This window comes from Drosophila willistoni (assembly GCF_018902025.1).
Source record: "Drosophila willistoni isolate 14030-0811.24 chromosome XR unlocalized genomic scaffold, UCI_dwil_1.1 Seg106, whole genome shotgun sequence".
Lineage (NCBI taxonomy): Eukaryota > Metazoa > Arthropoda > Insecta > Diptera > Drosophilidae > Drosophila > Drosophila willistoni.
Genome location: NW_025814055.1, coordinates 2,642,991 through 2,654,996, shown reverse-complemented (window position 1 = coordinate 2,654,996; position 12,006 = coordinate 2,642,991). Strand labels below are relative to the sequence as shown.

Below are 12,006 nucleotides of genomic sequence, written 5' to 3'. Positions count from 1 at the left end.
AGTTGTTATCAATTTTTGTGACACACCTGAATATGTTTCAATTTAAACTAATAAAAGAAACTAACATAAAATGAATTAAAACTTTTAAAGAACTTGGATAACACAGGCCGACATTTTTGAGGTCATGAAAAAGTGTTCTAAGTTCAATAGGTCTTTTATAGTAATTTGGGGGTGCTGATCACGGCCCTATACTTAGTTTTTGCCTATCACGTCAGGATTTCGAAAAAAATGCGTTGGAATTATAGAAAATGGCCTCATTTTCAATATTTTCTAGTATAATATAAACAAGTTATTATACTCAAAACGTTATTTTTTTAACCTATTAATATATTAGGTATGATTAAAACGCAATTTACACAAAATCAAAGAGGCGTATCTTTGTTATTATGCATATTATCATACACTTTGGATATGGTTCCAAAATGAGTAAAATTCGAACCAAAAAGTATGCTATAGGGATTTAAAGAATTTGTAACTTGTTAAATTTAAAGAATTATTGTAATTTTATGCATCTAAAAAATTGTTTATAAGTAATGTTCGCAAACAACAGCTTTTTTTCTTAAACGAGAAATTCTACAATTCGTTAAAAATGTAGAAAAACAATTTGTAACTTTATATAGTATACTCTTAGGTGCCTATTTTCCAACCCTAGATCCCCTAATTTTACAAAATCTGGACGTAATGAACAAAAACTGAGTATGCAATCAGAATCAGCGTACCCAAATTAGTTAAGAACACCTCTCAGGTTAACGTCACCAAAAATCATGTCGGCCTGTGTAATTCACCAATATGGTGGCGGCAAAAATATGAGACATAATTTTTTGGACATAAAATTCTGATTTCATACGATTTTATATAACGTTATTTAAAAGTTTTGATGTCTTAATTAGTTGTTCTATTGAAATGATGTACCAAAAATTTTGTGGGCGTATCTAAAACTGTTGAAATAACTCTCTCTCAACTCAATGCATGCATGATCACACACATATGAATATATATATGTAACTTTGTATACTCTCTCACGAGATGCGTTAAAGAGAACAATGACTCGATGAGAGACAAATAGAAGTTAGTCGCGAATAAACTGCACAACCAACCACACGCATTCTGTTTTATTATAACAATGAAAACTGTGAATGTTTAAATAAATTTTGATAAAAAAAAAACCCCCCAAAATTTAAACCTGGAAAATAAGACACATTTTTAAATATCTTAAAGTTGACCTTCGGACCCTAAGAAAAGGTTTTAGTTCTATTAAAACAAATATACTGAACTGTAAATATAAATTTAAATTTATAAATAAATTTTTAATTAGGCCCCAGGTTCCAATTCGGAGCCAATTGAAAAACTCAATTTCGTTTGTATTGTTTTTTTTGGTTTCTCTGCTTGCATTATTGTTCGCCACTAATTGATTCTTAAGTATAACTACACTTGAACTAAGGACGATAGTAAATCAAAATTTCCCATAGAATGAGATATTGTTCATTAAAATCTGATATAAAATATATGGATTTTTTGCCTCGCAAAAAGGTACTTATACCTGTTGGTCCGTTTTTATCTAAGCAGCGGTATTTTCCATGGGAAAAAATGAGAGGAAAATACATAGTTCGGCTGTTTTGCTAAATATGATACACTGTGCGCCACTTGAATAGGACAACTCAAAAGTCGATTTTCTATACTTAATTTCTTCTAAGCCAAGCCAACTATGAATATAATTTTTGTTTTCTTAAAAAGTTTAATTTATTATAGTAATTTGACAAAAATTTCAAAGTTTTCCAAAAGTTGTAACTATACAAAAAACAGTGTTAACCAAAAAGTAACAAAATGTGGAGTCTTAAATGTGCACCACTTGAATAGGACACTTTAACTTAAAATTGTTTAAGAATATATCAATTCTCTTCAAATAAAAACATTACTTAAAATATAAATTATTAACATCTTTTTAAACAAGCCACCTTGAGCCACCTTTCATCTCCAAAACCTCACACTTTCCGTTTGGAATTTTTCCAAAAAATTCAAGAAAATCGAGCCCCATGCTAATTTGATAGCTGCAATTAGAATATTGCTGAGCTGATCCATATACATATTTGACGTGTTAGCCATCCCCACACATTCTCAATAATATTCAAGTCCGGTTAATAGGGTGGTCAGTTTAATAGCTCTACGTTTTGGCTCGCTAGATACGATTTAACAATCCGGGCCGTATGTATAGGGGCATTATCATGTTGATAAATCCATTTTAGATTGGCAAAAAGAGTTTGGATGTGTGGAAAGGCCTCTTTTAATATACCATTATAACACGAGTGACAAATTATTTGCACAGGGCCGCAGAGAGAAAATCAGGGCCCGGGGATTACCATGTTCGGGCCCCCTACTTCCCTTTAAATAAATCTGCTATTTTCGACTGTGATGTATCGCGGGCCCTTCTGAAAACTGCGGGCCCGGGGGAAACCCACCACACCCTAAGTCACATGTGCGCAAGCGAACTTATGGCGTTGCAACTTCCGAACCGTGTTAATGGATGGCTCCTTCTTCATTTTTAGTCTCTTCAGGTGTGGAGCATCATTAATAACACGTCGCATGTATATGTATATGTATATGTATATGTATATGTATATGTATATGTATATGTATATGTATATGTATATGTATATGTATATGTATATGTATATGTATATGTATATGTATATGTATATGTATATGTATATGTATATGTATATGTATATGTATATGTATATGTATATGTATATGTATATGTATATGTATATGTATATGTATATGTATATGTATATGTATATGTATATGTATATGTATATGTATATGTATATGTATATGTATATGTATATGTATATGTATGTATATGTATACATATGTTATCGTTTGATGAATTAAGTTACAGAACAAGAATTTTGAACATGTAAAAATATTATTGCCAAGGACTGCAACGCTATTTAAACTTCGCCATAGCCAAGTTAGCCTCTTTGATATTTTTTATTAAAAGAAAGTAAAATGAAAACGTACACCATTTGTAAAATTTTTGAATTTTAATTGGAAAAGATGTGGAAACTGCATGCAAAATAATACTAAAACGGACACACTGAACACACTAAAATGTGTACTCGGGTTTTTTTCCGTTTTCACCTCTTTCATTGGTCGTTAACCTAAACATTTTTTCCAAAAAAAAAATGTGATTGTCATGCGAAATTTTAGTTAACCAAGGGTCCACTGTAATTGCATGATCCTGCTGACGATATTTACGCCCTCGAATAAAAAAATCTGCAGCGAACTACAGTAGCGTGTCCATATATTAGTCCCGCCTATAGTTAACCGTCAATTTTGTACTAGAAGACAGCAAAACTGAAATTGGCTTGTGATACATACATATGTAGATTGGCCAGGTGCTGATTCGTACATATTTGGATACATATTTCCATTTACATTATATACAATATTTATTCAACATTAATTAATTTAGCTTTTGAAATATCCAAAACTGATTCGCCTTTGCCCGCTTTTTACTGACTGCTTTTCAGCACGTTCTCTGGGCGTGTGAGAGAAGCCACGAGAGAGAGAGAGAAACTATAATCGCTCTCTTTTAAGTTGGCCCCGTTTGGCGGGCTGAGAATGAAACTGGGACTGAGACTTTAAACAAATTGAGTTTGTGGCAGTTACAACAGTTGACGTTGTCGTGCCGTCGGATTCAGTGCGTTTCGAAAATAATTGTTCGGCTCAAGACGGATATTGGAAACTGAAGCTACTGTCGCATTTTAAATTTAAGCTGCGTGCCTTTTCCTGTGTTTGAGTGTGTTTTTGTGTGTCAAGTATACTAAATCAGCACCTTTATATTGCACCTCTAAACCATTTCATTTGGAAAATCGAAAATGTATGCTATAGACCAGACACATTATTATAATATAACTAAAAAACCAGTTTTGTCTTTCTCTGTTTGTCGTTTGCTCAACAACTACTATCAAATAATACAATAATAAAATTTAAATTGTAGTAACTAATATGGATATGTATGTATGTTTGTTGTCAAATGCATTTTCTAGTTCATTGTAGATCATTACGTTGTTCTTTACCACTCTGACCCATCATCCAAAAAAGAGTCTGAAGCCAAGTCTGCGTCTTCATCTCGTGTTTGAGCCCCACCCAAACCTAATTACTCAAATGGATGAGATTCAGTACAGTAAACAACAACAAAAAGAGCATAGTATTTTAACGTTGTTATTGATAAACATGCTAATTGTGCACAAATTTACAAAAACACTAGCTAACAAATTTCAGTAATCTATTTATTTGTTTAATTCCTATTCCCTTTCGGTGACTTATTAATTAGAAATTTGTCATGAGATGTGAATATATGTACATATACATATATAGATAGAAGATACCTAATAGTTTCGAAAACAAATTTGACTAAAATATATAAATATAAAACTTAGAGGAGCACTTTTTGATAGATATAGATGGATCTATAGAACTGCATCCAGATGTACATAATTATCTACTTTTAACTTCTTTGGAAAAGTCTTGCAGTTAATCTTCGCTAAATCCACATCTCTAGACTTTCAATCAAGGAACTAAGCGAATAAAGTACCCTAAACAACCTTGCCCAAGTGCTTTGGCATTGAATTTGTCAACCCTTGCGAATGGGCTGCCTAGGCAACAGACCCAACAACCGCCCCTCCACCTTACCCAACCCCGAACTACACTCAGAGAAAGTGCAATCAATCCGTTTGAAGGTTTAAGTAAAAAACTACATTCAACTCATCAAATTGATCATTATTTTTAAATTTTCCTTAGATTTTATATTACATGTACAAAATTTGAAAGTTTTTTTTAAATCTTTGTAATCATTGGAATTATCAATATAAATATAATTCTCTATTCAAATCCATAGCTATAATCATTAATACATAGTTCAAGGTATGTTTTAGAATGCAAAAAATAGAATTCAAAGATCCCAATCTCTCGAAGTGTACAATCAATTACATGCCCACCAGGCTAAAACTAAATGCCTAGCACATGTGGGAAATTCACTTGTACCTTGGTATATGGGAGATAGAATTGGAATGAGAACCACTGATTTAGGTATGGGTGCAAATAAGGTCAACAACGCTAAGCAAAGAAATTGCGAAAACTTTGACCGAAATTGCATTTAAAGTAGGCGTCGAGGAATGCCAAAGTACAGTAGGTACCTTAACACATATGTATGAACATACATATACACATAGGTACCTTCCCACTGTTTGGTTATTACACCACCCCCTCCCCATCCCACAACGATTCACCGATTGTTGTCTAATAACCAGTTTGCCATTTGTACATATCAATGGCTTATATGTATAGTAGAATAGGGGGATGTCGTGTGTACGCGGGAGTGCGAATAATAAAACAAGTTGCTTAAGAATTGCAATAAAAATCGAGATGGTGGTCTATCCCTGATTCTTTATGCCAAAAACATGGCAAGAGAATTCTAATTAAGCAAACTAAGTAGTCAAGAGTTTATCACTCAAAGTGGCCAAGAACGAATGTAAAGAATCAAAACAAAAATGGACAAACAAAATATTTCACAAGTCATTGACCCAGACTTCACCAGACCACTTATAGGGCTGCCCTCCAAATGGTAATTGAGATCCTGAACGCGAAACGAGGTTAATTCACACTGCACTCTAAAAAGTTAGTCACATTTTTTACATTGTATGCACGCGAGTGGAAAAGAGGTGTGGCTGACGGAGAGCGAATGAAATAGAGAGAATAAGAGGCAAGAGAAAGAGATGTGGAATAAGAGAGAGAGAGAGATGAGAGACTATTTCCCTCCAAACTAGTTTGACTAGCTTCGGCCGTTTTGTTTACATTTTTTTTCGTGGCTGTTGCATGTGTTTTGGCTCTTTTGTCAATCTCTTTTGAATAGAAAAGGGGAGAGGGAGAAATATCGTCTTGCAAGCGGCGCCAATTGAACCTGTTTTCAATGGTGTTAGGGGTGTTCAACCAAACGCGAGAGTTTCGTTAGTGGCAACTCGCAAACGGTGATACTGTTGCATATGGCGACCTGTGCAGTTGCAACCGTAAAAGTGAAAATTAGCCAACAGCAATTTCAGTTTAGGTCTGTTAGAAAATAGAAATAAGTCGGCAATAGATATTATAAGAAACGTGCTAGGAAACGTGTATACACAGAAGTGAAACAGAAATCTCTAAAGATTTTGAGGCAGTTTGTTTTCAAAATATACCAAATGAATTGTAGGTTAATGGAAATACCCGATATTGCATTTGTATACCCTTGTAGAGGATATTATAAAATTGGTCAGATGTTTGTAACACACCGAAGGAGGCGTTTCCGACCTCATAAAGTATATAACATATTCTTGACCAGCATGAGAAGCTGAGTCGACATAGCCATGTCCGTCTGTGCAAATCATCAAGAGCCATTGGGATGAAACTTGATATTTGAGCTATTTATAACCGGGTAAGATAAAGTATGAAAATTGTCATGACCACGACCAGGACCACTAAATCATATATGTAGTTATATAGGAAAAATAGGTGAATAAGTTGGAGTATCCTTATAAAATTTACTAATATAATAGTTTTGCATATAAAACATCAGATCCCAAAATTTCAATCAGATCTGATAAATGGAACACAAGTTGCTCAAACGCTGCTGACATAGTGCAGCATACTATGTCATTGCTCGAATCAACAGAGCACACGCATACACACATAGACGCAACGATACATAAACAATAAGTGTATGCATGCCAATCGCAGCATGCATGTACAATGGGAAGGGGGAAAAGAAGAAAAGGAAATAATAAAATTGGTATATTTTGTCTGTGCATTGATGAATTGAGTTACAGAAAAAGAGTTTGGAACATGTGAAAATATTATAGCCAAAATCTACAAGGGTATATGTACATATAAACTTCGGCAAGGCCAAAGATAGCTTCTTTGATATTTTTGGACTCACTGGTACCGATTGCCAAGTCAGCAATATTTCCATAGTCGTTGGATTGACAACCCTATTGTTGACATTTCAAATTGAATTAAAATTGAAAATTGTAATTAAAAACAAATTTGTTACTCCGTTCAGGCATTTGTTTAAGCAATATTGGCTTGCTAAGTATTTTGAGTCACACTAATTTGATCATTATTTCATCAAGAATTTTCAATTTTTTAAGTAAGGGCGCCTCTCTACTGCCGTTCCCACTTGTTTGCACTCTCATAATCCAATGGAACGGGACACTTTTTTGCCAGTGTCATCGATTTATAAGATCACGTCAGAAAAAAAGCATTTCTGCGAATAAACATGTCAAACGAATGTTCTTCCCTTCTTCTTCTTCATGTAGGTGTATTGTCATACATACATACATATGTATGTACATACATGTAGGAGAGAGTTGTGACCCGGGTTTTGAAAAACCTCAACATTTTTTCCTCAGTTCCGGGAAATGAAAAATTAAGAAGTTTAACATTTAAATTTTAACCAAACACAACTTTTTTCCAAAGAAAGTATGTTTATTTGATTTACTCAAAAAATTTTGGAACAGATTTAATCTGGATAACTTTTTTTAGGCCGAGTTATGACTCACCTTAAGAAATTTACTGAAAATTAAGTAAGTAAGTCGTCTCGCCGACTTAGGTATACCATACACCAGTAAAGCAAATATTTCAACTTTATTAAACAAATGTATTTTCACATGCTTTTTACAAGCATATCTTAGTATCTCGCTCACTCAATCATACGAGCACCCTAGCGCCCCCACCAGCCAACGGCCAACTCCGGCCTTATGGAAAAACGTTTATATGCATAACTCGACTGTTTTTTGTCCGATTTTGATATTTTGATTTGGTATTTTGCTAGATATTAGTATCAAATTTAAGTGTGCCAAATTTGATTGCATTAGTAAAAAAATACGGGAGATAATCAAGTTTTTCAAATTACGGGGGCGGAAAAGGGCGTGGAAAAATCTTTATACATACAAAATGTGTGCATTTACTAAGCGAATATACATACCAAATATGGTTTCTCTAGCTAGAACAGTTTTTGAGATAAACGCTTTTTTTAAATTGCGGAGGCGGAAAGGGGCGTGGCAAAAATTTGAAATAAACTTGATCACTCTACATACTACACGAGTCTACATACCAAATTTGGTGGCTCTAGCTCTTACAGTCTCCGAGATCTAGGTGTTCATACGGACAGACGGACATGGCTAGATCGACTCGGTTGTTGATCCTGATCAAGAATATATATACTTTATAGGGTCGGAGAAGCTGTCTTCTGCCTGTTACATACATTTTGGCGACTTTAATATACCATTTCACCCTATGGGTGTATGGTATAATAAGAAAATATGAAAGGAATGTCACACCAACTGTTGTGATTTAATGGTTTATTTATTATAAAGGCCTTCAATGGCAAAACAATGAAAAGAAAATGGCCATAAATGAAAACGCGTTCAAAGCTTCAAAGTTGTCTCACATGACCGGAACATTGCCTCACAAAAAACATCATATCTCCTAAAGGAATTTGAATTTAAAATCGTTGTTTCACTTGGTGCGTGGTAAAAATTGATGTAGATTCCGCCATGCCATTTCTTAAAAATTGGTTTTGATCTTTTATCAATTTCAATTTCGCACTCAATAAGCTGAGGCATTCCAATATTTCCAAAGATATGCTCTCTAGTCTTGTTTTGTAAACAAATAGACCAGAACAATGTATCAAATCTTTCCACAGCAGATTATGCTTTATCGTCCTTCAATGGGCTTTGACACCTATTGTACCTATTGAAATTTTTGTAAAGGTATTTTAAAGGTCGACTTGAGAGTGGTCTCACTTACCATCTGTCCTCTTTTCCGCGATGAATTTGAATTGTTGCTTATGAAGTTATGCTTAGAATTCAGGTCGTGGTTAGGCGGGTTAACGACTCATCCCTCGGTGTCTGACAACAACGCTTGATTATTGTATTGTAAATGCCCTTTTTGGGTTATTTGTTGCTTTTTTTATATATACACATTTAATGCAATTAGCTTCAATCAATGTGGGGGAAACGAGCGACCCAAATGGAGTTAATTGTTTGCTACGATGTGCTCCAGCACATATGTAAGTTCGTTCATATACTAAAATGAATGGATTGACAAAGGCAGTTGTAGAACAAAGACGGTGTTATTAGGAAAGGTGGCGTATTGTATACATAGTTTGCAGCTCGAACTATAATGGGTAAACGAATGTCTTAGGGAAATTGGTAGAAATTTTCTGATTTGGTTAATTTCCACATATTACTATGGATATGTATACTATATACTTATATGGTTATTTAAATCGAATGTTAAATTAATGCGTCACAGGGATTGGTATGCAGTTGCTATATTTCTAGCTAAAAATTGAACCGCACCCAAACACCAAGGTTTGGTGACTTATGACATCACTGAGCATTAGGAATCATCGATGTTAATATACCCTGGAAAATTCAACTCCATTGGGAAATCTATTTTAAGTGTTATGAGTGGGAGACCGATACCAATTGACATAAATTCACAAAAAACACGTAGAATAAAAAAAAATATTGCCTTTTGTGCGCTCCACTAAGCACTGAGTTAACAAAGCAATCACAAGTTAACCTAGACAAAGCCCAAACATGAACAATGCCAATTAACTGAAGTCTGCTTCGGAATATTGTAGGTTTAAATCGAGAACAACGAAATGAGCTACTTGCGATCCATAGGTACATACAAACATACTTAACATTTACATATTGGTCTGATATCTGATCTTAGACCGGTAGAGCAAGAGGCAAATTTGCCGAAATTGTGTTTCCATCGCTAACAAATTTGTCCATTTCCCTAAAACCAACTCAGAAATATCCCGTGTAGAAATGTCGCCGCCAGATGATAATTCCTTTGCCACAACCAGTGGCAATAAAAAGGCAACATACACCTTAATATGTGTCAAAGTGGTAGAGCTGGTGAGTAAAAAATGCAACTTGGTTTTCCAAAGCATGAAAAACGAACATTTTAATTACAGTGTTTGCTTATATGCTGCCTGGGCCTGATTGATGAGCCGGCCACTAATTCCCATTTGAGGGTATTCATCACACCTCGCGTAATGGCATTGTCCTATGTAACCTTTGGAGCTTTGACCATCTATACGGCCATTTATCTGATCATGGCACTCTTTGGGGATTTGTGAGTAGCATACGGAAATAAAAGAATGCCTTAACTTATTTCTCTTATCTCCCACCTAAGACCTCCATGGCGCACATCCGTTTTGTGGGCCCTCGTGGGATTCGTTCTTTATATCGCTGTAACCGCTCTGCTCTTCCGCGATTGGGCCACCACAAAGGATCGTAACTATTGGCATCCAAATATGCATCGTCTGGACTTGGTAATGGCTTCCGCTTCTATTTCTCTGGTCACTGCCTTAGTCTACCTTCTGGACGTTCTGCTAACCATTCGCTTTGGCATCCATGGCGATCAGGATTGACAGGGAGATATCTTTACCGTTATTGCCTAGCGCGTTTGGAATGTAATATTTACAGTGTTCCAGTGTAGTCCATAACCTTAATTCCCGTGCCGCTTTCCTCCGTGCAAAAAGTACCACACGAACGAATTCTGTATCATAAAAATCAAAAATTACATCACAATTTTCATCATAAAAAGTACAAAAGAATCTAAAGAAATCGAACATAAAAAAGAAATCAAGCAAGATTTGAAGCTTATAGCCTTGTTTTGTTTTATTACAATTTTTTTTTTAGCGATCTATATTTTAAAGTCATGTGTTTTTTTTTTCTAATCCTCTTAACATAAGTTTTACACAAATAAAATGTTTATAAAGATAAATGAATAAATAATAAAAATCAATGTTGTAGACATTTTTTACAAAACCAGAGGGCCGGGGCTTACTTCGACCACGTCAAAGTTTGTATACCCTTGCAACTTTTTTGGTAACTTTTTCCTTACCTATAGCCATCAAAGTGGAAAAACGTTTAAGCTAAAAGGGCTAATGTGTCCGAAAGAACGGCCTACAATCTTAGCATAGGAAATAACGAAGATATATCAAAGTCACTGTTTTCCACCGATCGTTCCTATGGGAGCTATATGATATAGCTACCCGATCTTGATCAAATTTGGCACAGTCGTTTATATGTGTAATTAACTCATTAATATTGAATTTCATGACAATAGCTCAGAAAATAACCAAGGTTTTAAGAAAAGTCACTGTTAGTGACTTTGTCGTTTGTATGGGAGCTATATGATATAGTGATCCGATCCGGATGAATCCAAGATATACGACCCCTGCAGTATATACAAGCCTACATGCAAAATTTCAGCTCTGTAGCTCCAACGGTCTAGGAGGAGTTTGCGTTGATCCAGACGGACGGACGGACATGGCTATTTGAACTCGTCTCGTCGTGCTGATCAAGAATATATATACTTTATATGGTTGGAGATGCTTCCTTCTATGCGTTGCACACTTTTGACCAAAATTAATATACCCTTTTTGCAAGGGTATAAAAACAAGTGTATGGCTTTTTCCAACCCGCTTTTAATACAGAAGATATAAATATGAAATTAATGTATCAAGTTTAATTGCGATCGTTCGAATTTGGTCGAGTATAGTCTCCGAAACATAAATACAAATGTGTATTAAAATATTTGTTTTACTTGGTGCATGGTATATCAAAGTCGGCGAGATGACTGACGTGCTTTATTTTAATTCAAAAAAATCATATTCCCTTTGGCGGCAACAAGAGACTGGCTGCCTGGGTGTAGCGTCTTTTAAATATGTGCATATGTATGTACAAGAATATTTTTTCGATTATCGTTTAGCACATCGTTAACAATAGGAAAACCGACTTTTGAATTAATAAATGATAGAAAAAGATGGCCATTTGGGCACTATGTTTTAGCCGATCTAACAAACGTCATGGTGGTATCTCGCACCTAACTGACAGGATGTTAAGGTTGAGCTACGCCCATAAGGAGGAGCTGCAACAGTTCTGCGTA

The 12,006-nt window shown here is 35.0% G+C and overlaps 1 protein-coding gene across 2 annotated transcripts; it reads left to right on the top strand.

The window, feature by feature from the left end:
• Positions 1–3,675: 3,675 nt before the first annotated feature.
• LOC6651960 lies at positions 3,676–10,860 on the top strand. Of its 2 annotated transcripts, none has more exons than XM_015176594.3 (4): positions 3,676–3,883; positions 9,859–9,965; positions 10,025–10,185; positions 10,246–10,860. In XM_015176594.3, exons 2-4 carry the CDS (start codon positions 9,876–9,878, stop codon positions 10,481–10,483), a joined length of 489 nt encoding a protein of 162 aa, XP_015032080.1. In that variant the 5' UTR covers positions 3,676–3,883; positions 9,859–9,875; the 3' UTR covers positions 10,484–10,860. The 2 variants fall into 2 exon arrangements, with proteins under 2 accessions (XP_015032080.1, XP_002074415.1); XM_002074379.4 differs by lacking the exon at positions 3,676–3,883 and adding an exon at positions 9,664–9,725.
• The last annotated feature ends 1,146 nt before the right edge of the window (positions 10,861–12,006 follow it).

Bases quoted from the DNA above. Each gene is read 5' to 3' on its own strand.
- LOC6651960 (XM_002074379.4), top strand. From the start codon at position 9,704: ATGAGCTACTTGCGATCCATAG. The intron at 9,726-9,858 runs GTACATACAAAC...AAACCAACTCAG, and splicing joins GAGCTACTTGCGATCCATAG to AAATATCCCGTGTAGAAATG. The intron at 10,186-10,245 runs GTGAGTAGCATA...CTCCCACCTAAG, and splicing joins ATGGCACTCTTTGGGGATTT to ACCTCCATGGCGCACATCCG.